Below are 21,803 nucleotides of genomic sequence, written 5' to 3' on the forward strand. Positions count from 1 at the left end.
ACAGCAGCACGGCAAGCAGCATTAGCAGTGTCCCGGTACATAGCATTAGCAGTCTCCTCAGCTGTATCCCGGCAGCAGCGTTAGCAGCAGAGAAGCCGGACTTACTCGAATGGTCCGCTGGAAAACCGAAGATCAAGGATGCGGCGACGCAGCCCTGCCACGGCAGCCGCCCGTGGGCAAACGAATCAGTCTCCAGCGTGCCGCTGTCCGGCAACCTCGAATCTGTAGGGGAGGGGGGGCGGACACGACTCGCGACAGTGTTTTGAATTTGAGTGCAGTAACCGTTTTGGCCACATTCTTACATACAGCGCCTTTAAGTAATCAGTTATTTAGCTGCATTTCCAAATAAACAACCTATTACTTTAAAAAATAGTATTATATTTTCCTGTTTCTTTTGTCGCCACAAGAAACAACTACAACAAAAAAGAAATGTCCAGATGTATTTGCACTGGTTTTTTTTTGTTTTTTATGCACCTATTTCTACTTCTTCACAGGCAGCTGTGTACTCGTGGAAGGTATCAAATCATGTGGCTGTGTCAGGGCTCATGTGTAGCTCAGTTAGCAGGATAGCAGAGAGGACAGCCTATACAGTGTGGTAGTATTCCTATTATTTTGAATTTGTGGGTGAAAAAGACAAGCCTGCAGAGTTACAGATTATGGGCTGTAGACTAGGCTATGCAATGATGGTAGAGTCAGTACATTCAAAGATAGGCATACAGTAGGCTACAGGCCCTGTGGTAAGTATAACCAGGGGCATCGTTTTGTGGGGGAGAAGTGGGACCGATTACCCAGGGCCCCAGTGGGAGGGGGCCCTGGAAGTAATTAGTGCCACAACTACTTCAAGATTAGTTGAATATTCCGGTTGAAAGATTGAACTTTGTATAAAAAAATAGTGGAAGCCCACTGAGGCTCCTGGCACCTCTTCAATAAGCAAAATGGTGAGTCCACCTGTGCACAAGGATTCATCTCTAAATGCAACTTGAGCTGAGTGAGTTACTGCTTATGCTGCTGGAGCACCAACGTACACTTTTTCCCAATTAAGGAAAATCAGGGTTTCAAAAAAGAAAAAAAAAAGTGAAAGGGAAAGAAACAAACTGACTTAAAAAAAATCAAAAGGTACATGAGAGGGACATGGATCAAGAGAAAAAGGGTAGGGGGCCCACAGAGACTGCTCATGCATAGGGCCCAGATTTTGGTGCTACGCCCCTAAATATAACCAACATGCACAAGGAGTCGCAAAGGGGTTTTTATTTTGGTAACATAAAAAGAACTCTAAGGAGTTACTTTTCTCAGTAGTATCATTAGTAATATAGCATGTAAATATACAAAAGGATGAGTTACAACAACACAATTAGAAAATAAAATATGATCTGACACATTGAAAATGATATTAACATATCAACCAGTGGGAGTTGTTCCCTGACATCTACAATATTTCTATGCCTTCAGTGTAAAGGTTGCAGCATATATGATCTTTCCTGACTGGCCAATGCAAATCTTAATCCTACACAAGTGTGAAATCCCTTCAGAAGTCCCTCATCGCTGAAGTTCACCAGGCAGTTTACTGCTTTCAAACTGTATGCAATATCCATGTGACAGCATGAGCGGCATTAGAATAATCCTCTGCTGAATCCACGAATTCAAGACAGATGTAGAAAAAAAATGCATCTCATTAAAAGGTAAATTTCAGAGAGGAAATAACATAGAAAGTAGAAGAAGATGCATTTTCAGCATCGATGTGAGCCGGTGTATCACATGCCCAGATTTTCCTGCCATCTCAGCAGCAATCGTGTCTTCATATGAAATCTCCAGGCATAACCCAAATATGAAGAATCAAATGGAATTTTTTAAAAAAGTGGACTTTGGGAGTGACTACAGCAGTGCGATGGGATGTCTGTCTGGAGATTACAGGTGCTCTATCTGCACCGTACAGCATATGCAATATTTCACAGACTCCCAGCTGATTCCATTATGGAGCGGCGGGAAAAAAAAAACGTAAAGAGGCAGGAAGTGTCAAGAATAAACTTTGAGATTTAGATGCCCAAAAGCCATCTCAGCTTGAGACTCTAAATAAATGCACTTTCCCTTGATAACACAGAGCTGGCTGCTTCTCTGGTCTAACAAAGTGAGGCAGCCGCGCAGTCAGTGAGGTGACAGCAAAGATAAAATGGGTTCTTTGGGGGCTGGAATAGAAAAGCACTGTAAACTCGGAGGCAGCCTGCCAGTGTTTCTTGATAGTAGCTGAAAAAAAAACAAAAAAACCTAAGTGGTATTCACAGACTCGCATCTAAAAGAAGCTCATCCAGGTTGTAGAAGGATCATATCCGTTTGGTGCCTGGCTCAGTCAAATTCTCAGTGGCAGATCGGCACTTGACACACTGAGGACGGAGTAAAGTCAAGGGCCGGACCTCAGAGCACAAAGCTATTTATTGCAGCTCTGTCAAACCATCAAATGTCTCAATGTAGATTTTTGGAGAATAAAAACCAGCGCTATTATATGATTCAACGACTGACAGGCACCAGGCATCGCTCAGAACTGACGGAGAAAATGGAGGTTTATTCAAATGACTTCTCTAGATGAAAAAGAAAGGTGGACGTCGAGGAGTTCTTTGCAACCTCTTATTTAGTTACAAAATCACAAATAACCTCCCGCTCTCTCTCTTTTCTGTCTGCCTCTCTCTTTCACTAAGTCACTCAAATGGTCACACACCCACACACACGCGCGCGCACTCTCACACAAACTCACTCACCAGTGCAGTGCTGTCAGCAAAGTCCCCTGACAGTCTATCACGGCTGTGGAAACAGCTCAAGTGTTATGTATGAGAAAAATGCTAGCAAAAACAAGCATGAGAATCTGGACGGTGCACACACACAGAGAGCACGGCCACACAACACCGTCCAAGATTCATCCTGCTCTCATTGTCGGGCACTTGCTGCGGCCAAGGCTGTCCACAAAATGCCTTTGCTGCATCGCTGGATTGCGAGGAGCGGCAATTAATTCGAGACAATTATCCTGTTCCTCATTTTGCAAAACAGGAAGCAGAATTCCCCTTTGTCTTCTTTTAGGATCCGTGTTACAACGTATTAAGCTGCTGCGCTGAATACTGGAAAGCTGAGGCGGAGGAGAATATAGGGATGCTGGGTGGTGTGTTTAAGCTTACTGAGGAGAGGAAAGTTCAATTCACAGGTCTGAATAATATGGTTCTTTGTAGTTCGGCTTTTCACTACTGACTTGTTACTCTTTTCAATGGAACGTTACAAAGGATAGAACAAATTGTACCTTTTATAGAGTTAAAAAAAAATCTCATTTAGATACAGATACTGCTATTGTGGCCACAAGTCCTGTCTGATCATCTGTTTCTATGGTGACCACCATCAAGTGGTAAAGTGTAGAGAAATCCACGAGCATTCAGTGACCTGTTTTTCACAGTTTGACTTCTCAAAGATGGAAATAAGTCCCCTCCCTCCGTTAAATACTGTTTTCGTGCATGATCCATTTGTGAAGGTGGCTTTCCAGTTGTTTGCGGTGCTGATGTTGATTCCACGCACACAGCACCGGCTGAGCAATGTGAACAAGGAGGAAGCTGATGGAGGGAAAAGGCAGGGAAAGTGCACTGCTGTGGGGGAGGGGAGAGCTTGGATGCTGAGGCAATTGCTTGAGTGTGGAGGCTGTTGGAAAGGGAAGGAAGGGAAGGGAATAGGAGCAGGGGCTGCCAACCATCTCCACACAAGGTGGGGTGTCAGGCAGGCTAGAGGAACATATGGCTGTAGGCCATTAACACAGCCAGGAGAGCACATATTACCAAGTGAAGGCAATCTCAATACTGCCGTAAAGGGAACCAGTTGAGCAAAACGGCAATTGATGGATTTCCTTTAGGCCAAACAACCATTATGGGTCATATGGGAAACATTACACTGGGGAGGTGTCCAACCCAAATGGGGCTATGAATGATTTTTTCCTCATTATACACTGAGTGAAGAAATGATCAGAAAACCATTTTCTTCCCATAAAACAGACTGAATGAGAGAGAGCTGTAATCTCATATTGATCTCGGCTATTAAATCTACTTAACTCATGAAGAGGAGTTACAGCTGAGAGGGGGTGACACAAAAGAAGGATTTTTATGCCTTAAGAGATCTCAGTCTTAGGTGGTGCTAAAGAGGAGTTACATGCTGGTGAGCAAGTACCCTTATTGTTTTCTCAAGTTGGTCACTTAAACGGATGTTTCAGATCTTTTCAAGTGGGGTTGTATGAGGTACTTATCATAAGTCAGTGTATTACATACAGTTAATGTAAGTCGGCAAGCCCCCAGTTTGGAGAAGCAGGCACGAGTCCGACACAGAAGCTTAGCAATGTACTGATGTGGATGGGGGCAGCAGCAAAACCTATTTTAGATAGCTAAAAAAGCTTTGCAAAAAAAAATCAATATCAGTTTAAATATTTTCAGTGCTGTCAGATAGCGATTTTTGATGGGGAAATTAAGCGATTATACCATTTTCTTCAAAGCCAGACTCCATTGAGAAAACATTGATTTAATACTGTTCGTAATATCGTTGGATCACTTAGTTTGTTTGTGTTATTGTGTGACTTTGGCAATTTAAAAGGTTAGTTCAGATTCACCAAAGTCACACAGTAACACAAACTAACTGATCAAAGCACCAGTAAGCTAGACCAGCAGCTCCCATGTTCCAAACTTACTGTTTTTGTCAGTGGAGTCTGGAGGCTTTGATGAGAGCGTAGATGGGGAACTGGAGCTTCCCTGTTGTACTTGGCTGTCTGACAAAAAGGTAACGTGATAAAAATAGCTTTCAATAAAGCAGGATTTTACTTCTGCGTCAAGTCGACGCCATACCCTGCGCCGCAGCCTGACGTGCACCTCCCCAGACATGTAACTACAAGTCGCAGCAACACAGACCTCTTGTCTATTTTTGTAAGCTGAGACCTTTTCCCTCAGTGGAAACGAAGCTTGTATTTACTTTAATTTCACAGATAAAAACAATAAATTGTGAAGACAATAAACCTCCACAAAAAGTCTTTTGTGTGATTTATCCTGGCTTCATATGAGCAGAGGAAATCTCAGCTAGTCGCTAGGCTAATCTATGTGATATAAAGTGCCATAGGCTTGTGCTAATAACGTTAGCATCGTATATTTGTTTGGAAAACGTGTTTAGTATAAGATAGTTGTTTTGTCGGTGAGCCTTGTAAATTGTAATGGAGCTGAATTTTGTAATGTTACCTTTGTTAAATGTTGCTGTTGTCCCTGGCTTCAGATGGGTAAAGGAAAAGTCCTCTATCCACTAGGCTAATTTATACAATGTAAAATGCCACAGGCTTGTGCTAAAAACATTAGCATATTGTGTTTGTGGGGAAAATGTGTCCAGCAAAAGACAAATGCTTTGTCTGTGAATGCTATGAGTTATAGTGAAGCTGGTTTGTGTACTTGTGTTTGAAATTGTCGCTATTAAGCCATGTTTAATGTGTGTTTAATGTGTGTTTTGAATCAACTAATCTTTACAGCACTTCGCAGAAACCCCGTTGCTGACTAGTGTTTTGGAGGTGTAACTGCAGCGTGACACAGACACCACCACACAAGTATAAATGCTCACAACAGCGTAGGCTCTGTATAAAGCTGACACACAAGAATAAATCCTGCTTTAAACTGTTACAGATTTTTTTAGGTGGGACTTTTTAGGTGGCTAAAATACTTTTTGCTTCTACTGCCCATCCACAGCAGTACATCACTTAGCTTCTGTTTCGGCACTCCTGCTGCTTCTCCAAACTGGGAGCATGCCGACAGACATCTCCTAAAGGTAATGCAGTTACCATGGACAGCCCCACTTCAAAACATCCAAACTATCCCTTAAAGCTAGAAAGCAGATTATTCCAGTAAACTCAAAACACGTCTGAGTGACAAAAACAGAAAGGGATGAGTCCCAGAGGAGGGTCTCGCTAGAAGACGAGCCTTAAGAGCAGCATGTTCATGTTGCTCTGTGTTTAGGCTGCAGGATTGATTCACCTGCACTTCAGGGACAGTTGCAGCCCAACCAATCAATGCTGCCAATGACCAACACTGCAAGTGCATCACAATCTTCCTCATAACCTCCAAGACAAGTGGAGCGACGATCTTATCTCAATTATGGCCATGTAACACTTTGCTCCCCAAGTGTCCATCCTCCATCTAGACAGGGGTTAATAGTGAGGTCTACAGTTTGTGCTGTTAATTAATAAAAAAAGAGATCATCTCGCAGCTGCACAGTGTGCATGTCTTCTGAGGTAAAGGCAACCGAGACCCAGTCAATTATTTCTAATTCTTCGCAGCATGACGAGAAAACTGAGGCGTTGTTCGCGAATGTATTCCTAGTGGTTTCGTCACAACAGTTCATCCCAGGTCTACCACCACACCTCCTCCGCCAGTGATTTATTGCCATCCAACAGGGACTTGACAAATCCCTAAAGACACAATTATCGGGCTCCCCCTTGGGAAGCCAGCACAGTTCATCTAAAAGGGGATAATGAATCCTGGATGTCACAGTCGGTTCGCTGCAATGCCCATTATGTGGAGTTCATCCCCAGTGCAATTACTGTATGTACAGTAGACATAAGAGCTATATCTCACAGATATGTTAATAGAATACCTGTGTTTGCTTATCTAAAATTGGCAAAGCTGATTTCCTCTCTGCCCTTCAGAGTGAGTTGTTCAGCAGATGCCAATACACAGAGAGTGGACAAAATATCATGAACACCTTTATAATGTAATCAAATACAACAGCTTTGCAGCAAAGCTTTAGCCAAGCTTATAAAGTTCAGTGAATTTGTAGATTGTGTGAGACTACTCTCTATGGTGCTGAGGGTGCCATTTTTCTTGTTCTAATGAGCTGACTTCATTGTAAATATAACATCAGTGTACAGTCCATGCAGTATACAGTCCACTACAATCCAGTACAACACCAACACCATAATCGAGACTAAAAAGTTGGTCGAAACAACACCTCTCTGACAGGAAATTTAACATTTACATACAGTCTCTTTCAAAATAAGCGCAGCGAATTGATTTTCCTTGAACAACAAACACACATGGTTGGGTTTAGACAACAAAAGCACATGGTTAGGTTTAGGAAAAAAAAACAGGGTTTTGCTTTGTAATCTTACAGGACGCAAACACCGCTCTCTCAGGTTAAAGCCATGGTTTGTTGGACCAGGCCACTACCCCTCCTGTCTGCCCCACTCGGACTTTTGCGGCTTTATCTTTCATCCTTGTCCTGCCACATTTCCCTCTGACGCCACTGGGCGCTGTTAAACTATAACAGCAACCGTATATTGCCAGTGTTAATGGAAACCTTGTTTCGTTGGTTTCTGACGTCACAAGTCACTGCCCAACTGCCGGATTTCGTTGACTTCGGCATGAGACCGGGCTCTTCCATTTCTCTTCTTGTGCACTGAGCTAAACTGTCAATCAGAGTGAATTCACTCACAGACGGGCACTGCTGTCTCCAACACCGACTCAACATGCTAAATTGGCTGAAAAATGCCAACAAGGGCCGATGAGGGCTATCAGTATGGGACACAACGCAAAATCTGGTGTGATAGACACTCACCGACAGCCCAACAGTGACCAACAACTGACTGTTGGTGGCTTTGTGTGTCAAGGCCTTTAGGCAACAAAAGCACTTTGGTTCAGGTCAGGGAATAATAATAATAATAATAATAATAATAATAATATTAAGAAAGGTAGTAAGAAAAAAATAATGCTGTAGTCACTACCAGTGGATAGTGTATGGCAAGATCACATATTTTGGCTGACAACCAATGAAATATGTTGTCAATGAACATATGTCACATCAACATTTTTGTGATAATACAGCAACATCTCCTCATTATGTTGACAGAACATCATTTGTAAATGTAATTTAATTGCTGTTTTAAATTAATTGTATATAAACTTATATTCTAGGAGACAGGACACTGCAGGACAGTTGTAACAGATTGCATTACATTATATAGATCTTCATGATTTTGTCTCTGTTCCTTGCTACTGTATGTATTTACTGCATCCCATAAAAAGTATTATACCATCAAGCCTCTGAAATCATTTCAGATCTACCAATGTTGCTTTTACTTTTACAGTAAGAAATACAATCCTGTGTAAAAACCCAGTGGTGTAAGAAGTGTTTAGGTTCTTCACTCAAATAAAAGCATCACATTGTAAAAATACTCCATTTAAAGTGAAAGTCCTGCACTTTATAATCCTGTATTTTACCATGAAGATTACCAGGAAAGTGTGTTTTTGTATCCAGGTCCAGACATAATGTATCACTACACCCTCTTCGTGATGCTGCAAATATTACCCACATTTGTCATGCTGAAATATACAAGGCAGGTAGTTGGAATATGTGTTGTTAATAAAGTCAAATGAACCAAAAGCATGAAATACATTTTAACAAAAGAGCTGTAAGGTATCCAACACATGGCTTATCGCTCCACAGGTGGAGCTCAGCAGGGACAGCCGCTTCTCTCCTGAGCTCTCACCCTGAGAACATTAGATTTAATTGGAAACTCCCGCTCTCACCTGATCTGCAGCGTTAACTTCCCCACTGAACCCGCTTTAACCCTCTGACCCGCAGGGAGCGTGACACCAGGAGGAGAGGACACGCTCTCGGTGTAATGACTCAGAATGAATTATGGCCAGTTTCTCCAGAGGACGGCACAGTCTTGGCTCATATGCTGGTTCACTTGCACCAGTGTTTACCTAAGCCGGGGTGCTGCTGACGTCAGGCGACCCAAGACCTCCAGGACTACGGCCTGCTGCTCATATGATTGAAACTATTAGGGCCTCTGGTGCAACAGAGAGCTCTCCATTTTCATTTCAATTACTGCTGCTGATGATAAAACACAGATCGGGGCATGACTTTGGCTGCATTGCTAATCAGTGGCAATAGATGTTTCCAATTAATTATGCCGGCTGGCTTTACAAGAAAGAGTCTGCATCAATGCAATTATTACTCTTAATTTAATTTCTAAATATACACTTTATGTGTATTTGTTTCACAACAATAACTTAATTGAAGCTATGAGGGTTATTATATAATAACATTATTGTTAGGTCAGGTAATTACTTTTTTATTTACCTAAACTGAGTGGCAAGACTCACTTTAAAGGAATACTTTACCCCCAAATGTTTATCACTTACTCACCCCATGTTAAAGTCATGAAGAAACCTTTGTTTTTCTTGCATGCCTCCATGATAAAAGAGGAGTCCAAAAACAGAGAAAATTCTAGATGGATTGAAGTCATAGGGGTCTACGTTCACAACTTTACTAAAACAGAAATTTTACCTCACTGAACATGGGAGTTGCCGCCGCCTTGACCGCTGGTTTGTCTGTGTTATTGTATTACGTAGGTGTTTTAAAGGGTTTGTTTGGATTCAGCAAAGTCACAGAATCTAACTGATCGAGATTGTGACTGACCAGCAGCTCCCATGTACACTGTAGTAAATCACCCTGGGTGTGAAGAGAGCATAGATAAGTTTCACTTTTAGTTCAGTTCCCCTTTGTAAATGGCCGACCGTTTGAGAAGTACTGAGCATACTTGAACTGCACCAGTTGTGTGAGAGTTTGTAAACTGATGTTTTGATATAGTTTTGCTGTTGGTAATCGCCGACCCCTTTTGCCTCAATTCATCAAGAATATTCTCCAGAGACTTCCTCACAAATTCAACACAACACAGAGTTAGCAATTGACATACAAATGATCACGTAGGGGTGAAGTATTCCTTTAATGCAAAGGGTGCTTTCAGACCTAGAGTCACGGCAGCATTTGTAAGTGGACCAGATAAAATACTTTATCCGAGAAAGCTGTTCTTGATTGGTCAGAATTTCCATGTGGGAAAAATCCAGAAAGTAAAGAAAACGTTGAAGATTGTAAGATAAATGTGACACTTTCTAATGTCACAATGGAGGGACAGCTACATAGGTTGATTTTAGCGCTGGTCATGGTGGACTATATTGCTGTCATTTTTCATTTTAGGCAAACCAGACACAGCTTAAACTAGAAAACAGTTTTTTGATGAATTGGATGTGCCGAATGTGCATATTAAGGCGGTACAGGAGGAGGAGCACATTAATAATCCTCCAGGACTGTAACATGCTCATGTTTAACCCAAACAATGTGTAATGTGACTGCAGTTGGTTTGGATCAAGGTCGGAACAACGGTTGTTTTGGTGCACACCCTAGTGCGATTGCTGTGTTCACACCTGCCCATACTTAGGGGGCAAATGAGCTTGAGTTTTATTGAACTGAACCAAATAGGGCAGGTGTGAAAGCACCCTAAGTTAGAAACGAATATATCTGATCATAAATCCTTATAGATTTATCAATGTTCATACACTTGAATCATAATATTTGTGCTTCTACTCCTCAAACTCTAACTCTACAGGTCTGAACCCTGACTTAATTTGAAAAACACAGTTGCGCAGTTTGAAATATGGAGCATACAGGCAGGCGGTTCATTATTTAAAGCTGCTCTCTCCAGTCACATACTACATTTATGCACACATGAATATATATTACCAGTGGATCCAGTCTATATGCAACTAACCCCCTGCCACCCACACTCATTTTAAATTGAGCCAATAGCTGGTATATTCTATTTTCTATTCTCTCACAGTGAATCACAGGAAAGCCTTGTAGCAGTATGAAAAGAGGGGGCTGGCAGCAATCTTTGAAAACAATCGAAATCAACACACGACTTTATCGAAGAGAAGAGAGAGCGCTTTTGATCTTTTTGCTGTCATCTGCCACACAACCTAATCAAGAGATGAAGTGTGACGCTGTGTTCATCACACACGTTCAGTGGGAAACCATTTACAAACGTAGGGGTTATTAGTTAGTTCGGTAAGCAGAGAGTGTTGCCTGTAGTACAAATGTGCTGTGTCGCCAAAAGAGTGAATTAAAGTCTAACTGAAAGTTCTCTGAGTAAACAAATACAGACATTTAAATGAACACCAAGACAGCGGTGTTTATCATGAAGTAAACTTCCTCAAAAACGTTGTCAACTTTGCTAAAAAAAAAAATATCTAAATATGACATATTTGCAGCATTTCATGCATTCCAGCAGCATATGTAATGATCACACAGAGCACATTTGCATGAAAGTCACATCACTCTGAAAAGAGAAAAAGGTTTATGCTGATAATACAGTTTATGCTCATGAATTATTGCCTTTTTATAGCCGATGAGTGAATTTAAAAACACTTTGCACATTTGGTGAAGATCTGCCACCATGTTAGACCCCAAACACCAGACAAAAATCCAGGGACTGACTAATGCGCTGACAGACTTCTTTCTGTTCTGTAATGAAAATGAGTTCCCCGTGAAATAAATCACCAGCTTGTTTTTCTTTGTTAGTTATTATTTCTCTAATCTGAAAACTGCCTGGTCTTAAATTATATGACATTAGATCTCCAGCATACAGGAGCTGCGGCATTCAGATAGGAGTGCTGTGGTGTAACTGCATCATGTACAAATCCAACACTGAAAATAATGAAATGAATTTAGTTGCAACACACTGATTAGTTTCATGGATGGAGGGACCTAAACGTCTGTTACTGGCAGCTACAGTTTATTTTGGGTTCTCCAGAATCAGCTCCACTAATGAACAGATTGCCTCTGGCTTGGTATTTAAGCCTTTGCAGTGCTGAGCAGCATCACTGGTGTTAATGGGACACTTATCTAAACTTCTGACGTATTTTAAGACTGCATGTAGTAGTTCTGAATCAGCTGATGAGTCAAAGTTGGGTCATCTTCAAGCTCTGTAGTGGCACAGTGAAAATGACCTCGCAATGCTATTAACACAGCATTATACCACAGTTTGTTTGTGTTTCTTTTCTTTTCATATTCTTGATCAACTTTATATATTTAGAAGAAGCATTTTCCCAGACGACATATTGACTTGTTACAGCAGCAAAAGAACACTTGTGAATTTAAGCAATAAGCTACAAGAGGCCGAGGTTTACAGTGATTTTAGAAAAGATACTGAAAGTTGTGTTGAGTAATTAATGTCAGTGTGTCTCCTTTTTTAAAAGCTTCTTCCTCTTCCTGTCCATCTCTTCCAACCATTCAGCCCACCCAGTCAATCAAAATGTTCAACAAAATCTAACATCTTGAAACAATGGTTAATTGGTGCAGTAATACTGATGTAATGTGGTTACAGCTTCGTAGAGTATTTGAAAATGGCTTTCAACGTGTTTAAGCTAATCATAATCAAGGACTTGAACAATCAATTTTATAAAATCACATTAATAAGATTTAGATTTCCATGTATCTGCTTCAGTTTCAGGGTCCTGGTATTGTGCATGCCAGCACACTGTTATTCTAAGTTTCATTTTTGTGTGCATTTTTAATGTATGCATCAGTAAACCTGAGTGGAAACACTGAAAATAGAAAACCTTGCAAAAAACTTTGACTTTTTGGGGAGATGGAAAAGATTGAGTACTGACAAAAACAAAATGCTACCAAGTGTGAGGAAAACAGATTTAGCGAATATGTCATGACATACGTGACAACATGTTCTCACTCCCAACTCATCAAATACAGCAGCTTGGTCAGCAGCCGTTTGCTTCAAACTATGACACTCTAGGAACCCCTCTAGCGTCAGTTCTGGACGTGTCGATTTTCCGGTCTTTAAATGCATACAGTGTCTTTTCAAAATAAACTTCTGTGTTGACAGGAAATGTAGGTTTAGGCAACAGAACTACTTTAAAATTAGGAAAATATTGTTGTTTGAGTTAAAATGATGGTGACTTTTGGTTTCACACAGGACTCTCTCACTCTTTGTACTATGTCAGTAGTGTTTGAGTGTCAAATATTGTTGCAGCTGGGTTTACACTGGAATAAGCTGAAAGCCTGATCCGTCTCATACAGACGCCCAAGGGTGCCTTCTGTGTCAGATGCCAAGGGCCACATCAAAGTTGTGGTATTTGATGACCTGGGAATGAGAACAGGCTATACATGATCATGTGACTTGAACGTTCACTGAAGGTTACGCTCCACTGAAGAGACAAATTAATACATGGAACAAACATAAATGACATATTTCCATCACATGTTCTACGTTGTTTACCATCATTTGAGGTTTGACTGGCGCTCTTTTGATTGATTACATCATCTTTCTGCTCCCTCTTCTGCTGCAATGGTTTGACCCAAGCTGTGTTCGAAACCGCCCACTCACTCACTCACTCACTCACTCACTCACTCGTTGCGTCAGTAGCTGCGCCGCATACTCCTGTGACGCAAGTAGACGCGCCAAGCATCATGTAAACAAACCGGGCACTTTGCGGATGATCGAACTGTATGGTGGTTGTACTTTTTGTCAATAAATTGTTGAAATGTCAATGGTGTGGACGTTTGGTTTTGTCAGCTACGGTTGTGTGTCTGCATTGTGAGCTAATAGCCCACGATAGTGCACGAGCTACAAGCTACCTGGCTCGTGCGAGCAAAGTGACTATTGTTAGCTTGTGAGCTAACGTTACCGGCTAGCATCCTATTCTTTTCTTTTCTTTTTGTGCCATCTTTGCGGTTGTTCTTCTTCTCCTCTGGCAAAAGACGACCGCATTGCAATGTGGTATACGGAAGTAAAATGTAGGGTACATCATTTGTTCACTCACATTTGCTGTGCATTGTGGGTATTTTATAGTCCACTATATAGTGAATGAAATTAACCGCGGAGAATTCGAACAACACTATAAAATGGCGAACACACTATATAGTGCACTATATCCGTGATAGGGAGCGATTTCGAACACAGTTCCAGACTGGTGCATTAGCATTAGCATTAGCTGTGTCTCTCAATGCATCAACTTGTGATGTTAAGACAACAGTGATGGATGGAAATGCGCATTAATTTTCATTTTTCTTTCACAGGTCTTCTGGAAAAATGCATTTGCATGGAAACTTTGCTCCTGTCATGGCTTCCTGGGGCACTTGAACACAACTGAGTCAATGTTAATGTCATTAGTAACACCTGTGCTTTACCTACAAAATGTCAAAATATGCCATTTTGTAGTACTGTCCAAATGAATAGTGAGAATTATTTGCCCTATATAGTGGACTCAAAGTATCCCACAATGCAGTGTGAAAAGTCGTATACAACCTAACGCAGCTCTAAATACCATTAATCACTGGGCTGAAGGAAAAATGCCAGACGTCGAGAAAAGAAACACAGGCACAATTACAACCTGTGTTGAATGATCTTAGGAACAAAGAATGATTGGTATTGAGTGGCATTTCCACAGAGCTCTAAAAGCTGTTTTATAAAGAGTATTATTAAGAAGTATTTTTTCCTCTTATGTCGACGGGCACAAGATGAATCCATGAGTTGTGGCGTGAAGATAATAGACCTATGTTTAATGTGAGCAGAGCAGCGCATCACATTCATGTATTTATCACACAAATTTTTATTTGGAACGTTGGCACCAATGGTGTAAATAACGGCAAAGAGAAAACTGATGTATTCAACTGGGGTTATGTTTATCATGTTCACAAGAAGGGTCAATATGAGCACCCGCCTTTTGTTATTCACAACCTGGAAAATTTTCGTAGAGCTACGAGTTCAAGCCTTTGTGTATGTGGTTTTCCGTATCATAAACATGAGCTCACAAGTTGAATTTCAATGCAGCAAATGACCACTTGCCACAAAGCTACATAGTTCATTTTTATTGCTTTATATATATATATATATATATATATATATATATATACATACAATATATAAACCAATGGCTTTTTGCCTTTATTTGATAGGTAAATGGACGCACTTGTACAGTGCCCTTCTAATTTTCTGACCACTCAAAGTGCTTTTACATCATGTCACATTCACCCATTCACACACAGATGCACACACTGGTGGCCGAGGCTACCATACATGGTGGCATGTAACCATTCACAAGCTCTCACACATAGATGGAACAGCCATCGGAGCAATTTGGTTTCAGTATCTTGCCCAAGAATACTTCAACATGTGGACTGAAGAAGCCAGGGATCGAGCCGCTGATCTTCAGATTAATGGACAACCCACTCTACCTGAGCCACAGCCACCCCTAGGACAGATTGTGAAAGGGGGGGCAAGAGAGAGGGGATGACGTGCAGCAAAGGACTGTGGGCTTGAATCAAACCCAGGACGCTGCGGTAAGGCCACAGCTTTAATACATGGGGCGCCCGCTCTACCAGGTGAGCTGCCGGGCACACAGTTAATTAAAGGCCCTGTGCACCCAGTGAAGTGTTTTCAATCACTCTGTCTGATTAGCCCACAAGCCAGGCTGAAGCTGGGTGAGGTTCTGCTGGAGATTACATCATGTCACAAAACTCCACAGACCAATAAGAATGTTGTCCTGCCTTAAATGGTAAATGGACCTGCATTTGTATAGCGCCTTTCTAGTCATCCAACCACTCAAGGCGCTTTTTACACTACGAGTCACATTCACCCATTCACACACATTCACTCACTGGTGGCCGAGGCTACCATACAAGGAGCCACCTGCTACTCGTTTATTTTAACACACTCACACACCGATGGAAGCATCATCAGGAGCAATTTGGGGTTCAGTATCTTTCTCAAGGATACTTTGACATGCAGACTGAAGGAGCCGGGGATCGAACTGCTGATCTTCCGATTGGTGGACGACCCACTCTACTGTACGTCTGAGCCACTATTAAACAAACAGATGAATCGGGAAACTGTCACTCAAGCCCCGTTCACACACACCCACACAGCTCTGAGAAGAGATCTAATTAGGCAGTATAAGTAAAAACACCTGTGTGAGTGTGTAATAGCTTTCAGATGGTGATATTATTAGCTGAAATTATGGCAGAGCAACGCAGAAAACTTCATTTACAGTGTAGCCTACTAATTTGTTTTGCCAATTATGTTTCAAGTTTGCAACATGTTTTTCTTGTTTAGTAAGCGCCTTATGTGTGTGAAATACAATACTGAGATTAACTTTGACACTAGAGGCTGCATCCTGATGGCTCATTTATTCTAAACATTAGATACATATATATAGAGAGAGAGTCTTCTGTCAGTACTCTGTGTTCATTTTGTTTATATTTGTGCATGTTGCTTGAGAGCTTACGGATATGGACAAAACGGAGCAGTACCACCAGAGATCATGGGGGCAGTGTAGGGTAGTTCAAGCAAGAAACAACAAAGACATTATTGAAAATGGCAGAGCAGAATGAACTTAAAATTTAGTGGAGAGAATTCTCTGCTCACATGTTAGGATGTATTTTATAGCCTCACAAACCACCGCTGTTTACAGCACTGCTTCTGTTAAAAGGTACTCTGTGCATTCCAATACCCATACTACCATACCATATAGTATGCAGGAAAAATATTTAGTGTGTTCTAATACATAGTATATCAAATGCAGTATCCCAACAATACCAGGATGTTCTACTACATCTGGTCTGATTTTGCAGTATGCAAGCCAGCACATTGACTGAGCCGCAAACAGATGACAGCTGATTGACAGCTGTCAAAAGTTGCAATTATGGATGACAGTGCATTCAAGTGATTGATGACCAGTCGAACAGTAATAATAGCAATATTGATTGTTTAAGTGAACAAAATAATCATAAATATAATGACATATGACATAAAAATAGCAAACTATATACATCACAAAGTAACAACAGCGGGCTCTATGGGTTGACCTCCATCCAAGTGCTGTCTGTTTCATCTCCATGGTAACATATATAAAAGCAAGAGGGTCAAAGTTCAGGGCGTAATGTTATGAGACAGTAGTATGTCTCGATTGTGCTCATACAACATGCATCAGCACATACTTTTCAAGGGTAGCTGCAGTACCTACGAAAAGTAAAAAGAAAAATTATGCGACTTGGAACGCACCCAATATTACGACCTCCTCTGCTGTCGCCTTGTTTGTTGTTGTGTGAAAGGTTTGACCCTGCTCTCTGGTGCCATCTAGTGCAGTGGTTCCCGACCTTTTTCCTTATTGGACCTCCTTTTTGTCATTTCGTAAACCAACAACCCCGACTAAGTGACATATTTTATGGGTATTCCATAATATATTCATTCCATAACAATAACATTACAGAACAATTAATAAACTGTACGATTAACCCAAAGTTCGTGAATGCAATAACCGCAGGAGAGTCTGTGTAAACAGGAGTTTTGGATAAATTCCAGGCAGATTATTTCCTGCACATACTGTATTCCCTCATCGATACATGTTCCTGATATTGTTAGGAACTTTTTATTCAATTCACTGTCTGCGTTGCTTGTTGTTTTTTAACAATCCTACATAGCTTCTCAACAGGCTTCTTTCCTTACATGTTCATGCTTTCTTCTGCCTGACGCTTGGCCATTGTTCTGTTAACTCTTTGGTTATTTTAACAGGGTACTTTTCTAATGCAAGTTGAGGCTGTTTTGCACAGAGGGAAGGCCCTGTGAATAAAGCTTTTGCTCAGGTCTTCACTGTGCCCCTGTCCCACAAGATTTTTAAAGATTGTTATACTTGAAATTAATTTAGTTTTCTGCGCAAAAATGATTGACATTGACATTGTTAATTTAGTTCAATCAAATATAACTTTATTTATCCCGAAGCAAATTCTTGTGCCAGAGAATTCTTCAAATTCTAGTAACACAGTAACCACATATTAACAACCAGTGGGTTCCCCGGGTCAGGGTCACTCACTGGGCCCAGTTTTAGAACTATAGAGTACTAAATATCTGGCAAAAATATACAAATATACAAGATACAAGTGTTCTCAAGGAGCAAAAGCAAAACCAGTGCCTAATAGAGTAATAACAGGAGTATGATAAGTACAAGACTTACTAAAAATAACCTAAAAATAAGCTTAAAGCCCTAAAAATCCCCAAAGCCCAGGTTGGGAACCAGTGATCTAGAGAATGTGAAGGATATGAAGGACACATGGAAGTATGTGGGTAGTGGGGGTTACAGCGTTTGAAATCAAAGTATCTATTTTTGTATGTAAAGGGAGCATCAGTGAGCTTTTAGTCCCACACGTGTTCATGTTTACTTCCTCGAAAGTACTGTGGTTAATGTTAGGAAGACATTGTTTTTCAGTCCCGTTATTGAAGTGAATATGTTGTGTCTCGTATGTCAAATCACTTTTGACTTTTAAGTATTAAACCATGATCAAGTCCTTAAACATAACTATTAAACTGTTAAATGATGCTTTAGTTGCTAGAAATAGATATTGTAAAGCAGGAGGGGATACTGTGGAGTAAACAAATGAAATACAGTGTCAGTTAACAAAAAGCATAGTTTGGCCAGCATTACACTTCTTTCAATAAGTTGCTGTTGCAAATAATTAATCTATATTGTGCACAGATATTAGCTGATCATGTAATAATTAAAGGAAACAATATTTTGATGACAGAAGAGAAACTGTGATCCGTTTGTCCAGCTGAATCCACCATATCACAACTGAGCAGATGTTACTGCACTGCGGACTCTGAGAGAATTAATACGCTCATTGTTCAACTGCAAAATCTATTTTTATTTTTAAATTTAAAACTTGAATTCATGTATTGTATTATTATTAATTGGTATTATCACTACACACAGACATCTGATATGAGCTGAGCTGCAGTCATTACTTGTTATTCACTCTTGCAGTGTTAAACTCATCTTTTTATATCCAAACACCTGTCGTTCCTGCAATGCACAAATAATGCAGGAGTAACTCAGCTTGGTGTTATTGTGCCGAGATTCACATCAACAAAGTGGCAGGGGGATGATGCGCTCACACACAGAGCCTGACATGCATATTTGCTCTGTAGCCAATGACACTGTAACACTCTATAAAGATACTCGTTGTTGAGTGATGCGGTTTTTGTTGCTCGTATTGATTGTTATTGTGTCAGACATTATCCCTGTTAGTGCTGTTAACTCAACCAAAACGTGTTAGTACAGGCGTCTTGTTTGTGCTTCTCCCCCCCTCCCTGCAGCTATCCTGTTTTGCAGGGCAAGCAGTCAGACAGCATGTACAGTACATTAATTGCAACGTGATGTAAAGCCAATTCAACCTCAGCAGCATCTTCCCCAGCTGCGTTAGAAAACCAAACTCAATACCACAAAGACACAACTGGCACGAGTCCAGAAGAAAATCTGCTGCTACCAGACATCCTACATGTCTCATTTGGAAGGTGCATCATACTGAGGTGGTGATCAAAAACCCCTTGGGCTCCTATTCAAAAGGAATAAAGAATAGCTCCTGCCTTTTTATACAATGTAGAGGTTGTCAGAGGTTACAGCAGAATGTAACAATTCTTAGCTCCTACGTGCTAAGATATTTTTCTTTTCTTGAGCATAAAAGAGAACTTCAGTCAGTCCAAAATATTTGGCGTGATCTCTGGGAACAAAAGGTTACTGTGTCAAAAAGGGTACACAGTTGTGTCTGTTATCATCTAGTAAGAAGGACAAAGAGTCAGTGATTGTGTAGCTTTAATCTGCAGTGGAGAGTATTTTAAGTTGTGTTCCAGACAGCGCTTTTTTTTTTTTCACACATAACCTCAAAAAAAACAACAACATAGATCTTGGGGAGTTGGGCAGCTTCTTCACTAGTAAACACCAAGCCTCATAAATATTTCATCTTATTCTTTCCCTGCTGTAACACCTGTTCTGGCAAGCACTTCATGGTACAGTAACGCCTCCGTGTGCTTTTCACATTTCAGAAGAGATCCTCCTGAATAGCAGGCGACGTTGTCAACAAAAGCAATTTCATCTAATGTTCAGCACCGCATGTTTGCCTGTTTTATTGCTGAAATTGTGTTATGATTCCTATACCATAGGAATAAAAAACCTAAGTTTAGGTGCAGTGCTGCAATCCTGAATACTCAAGGAGAGGTTGCCATGGAAACAGAGTTACATTGGCCAGAAATGAAAGCGTCTGAGGATTTAGACTTTCACTGTACATAAATTTTTAACCATAGATTGTTTCTACATCAGCCTTCTCGACCGACTTCACATGACCACATCTGCTCGTCGGTGCAGGAGTGTCTGTGACGTGAAAAATGTGAGCACAACAATCGCAAAACGTGAATTCAAACTGAGACTGTGACTATTATAAATGATACAGTGACACATGCTCCTGTGACAGCCACTGTAATACTATTAATAAATGCTAATATATCAATGATAACTCAGTCGCATCGCCGCACTGAATATTCTCATACCTTAAAACCAACCTGTGCAAAGCAGCAGTATCACAATCATTCCCATGAAAAACATAATTTTGACGCTGCATGTTCACTGGTTATTAACTGAACACATAAGAAGAAACAGAATCAGGTGTCCCAACCAGATTTTGTGGGTCACATCTAACACTGTACCCAGACTGCACTGACACTCCATACTGTAATACATTAACATCTATGCACACCATGCTTGAGAATATGTCAATTCTCATCAGCATGACATAATGCTGCATGTCATAAACTGAGGAATCTGCATCTCGGCCGCAAACACACTTTAATAAAACTGCACTTAACGATCAATAGCACCTGAATATCTTTGCTAATTGCTGCCTGCAGTGTCAGCCTCCCTGTCACATCTCCATATGCTGTTTTCTCCGAACTCTCCCATTACAACCGCTCCTCTGTTCGCTCTACAACACCCAAGGAGCTCTCCCCACACTATATCAGCTGTGTCAAATAAACGGTTGAATTCAAAATGACCACAGTGGAGAATTTTACTCGGGGCATTACTCATCTCGTGGAAATGGAATTCCCTAATTCCAAAGGGACCTTAGAAAGCAAATTATTATCCCCTCTGAGAATAGCAGCCATGAGGTAAGTGCTGCACGGGCACAAAGGCGGAGGGATGGAATTTGTTTCAGATGAGAAAAAGAAAATGTATGTAGCCTGACAGTGACCCTGCTGGAGTTTGAAAGTGTTCAGCGGCTTTTACTGTAGCTTAAAACTTGGCTCTACTCCTCCAAAACCCAGAAGGTGTTTTAATGCACAGATTAAAAACTGGTTAACTTAATGCCTGCAACACAAAATTAATCACCTATGATGTGGAAAGCTAACCACTGCTATTCGTAGCTTCTCTATGTTTGCCACAGAACAAAAATCAATACAATGCAATAAAGGGGTCAATAGTGAGTCTATTTGGATGCCAGCTATTATCACCTATGTTAGAGCTCACTGTAATTTATAAGATTCCAGAAATAGATGTTGCTGCACTTAAAACCCATTGTAAGAACATCTCCAGCCACTTAGCCTGCAGCCACAACATGCAGCACAACAACAGCAGGCCTACAAAAATGCGTGTTTGCAGTTACTCACCTGTCGTCTCTACTATCCCTTCTAGTATCACCACAATTTCAAACTGCTCTGTTTGCATGGACCTCTGGGAGAGGTCGTAGAAGGGGCTTTTGGTGTCAATCACATGGCAGATCGTGAGTGGTGAGACGAGAAAGAGCTGGTCTGCCCCGGTACTGAAACCCACGTCCAGCTCCAACTGATCCAGCGGAAGAAACTCGCCCTCGGGCGTCTGGCGAGACTAAGGAAGCGTACAAGAAGAGACAGAGACAGAGATGTTTGGTGGGGGAAGGAAGGGGTAAGACAGACTTATCTACAGCACATCAAGAGCCTTTGTGGGAGCTGCTCGGGGTTTTATTCGCAATCAGAGCAACCAGTCATCAGTCTATCAGGAGAAATTGCTATAATTTCCTTAAATGGCACCTAAAGAGGCATCTATACTGCAGGAATATGCATCTCAGCATGTGATTTAATATACCGCTGAGACTTAAAACAAATG

General features: G+C 41.0%; 1 protein-coding gene across 1 annotated transcript in view; it reads right to left on the reverse strand.

Annotated features, from left to right (window-relative positions):
* Nucleotides 1-21,803, reverse strand: part of kcnj3a (potassium inwardly rectifying channel subfamily J member 3a) — a 35,015-nt gene that overhangs the window by 10,611 nt on the left and 2,601 nt on the right. The window contains exon 2 of the mRNA XM_050049732.1: nucleotides 21,329-21,545. Coding sequence (XP_049905689.1) covers nucleotides 21,329-21,545 — 217 coding nt within the window. The remainder of the gene's footprint in view (nucleotides 1-21,328; nucleotides 21,546-21,803) is intronic.

This window comes from Epinephelus moara, chromosome 7 (genome assembly GCF_006386435.1).
Source record: "Epinephelus moara isolate mb chromosome 7, YSFRI_EMoa_1.0, whole genome shotgun sequence".
Taxonomy (NCBI): Eukaryota; Metazoa; Chordata; class Actinopteri; order Perciformes; family Serranidae; genus Epinephelus; species Epinephelus moara.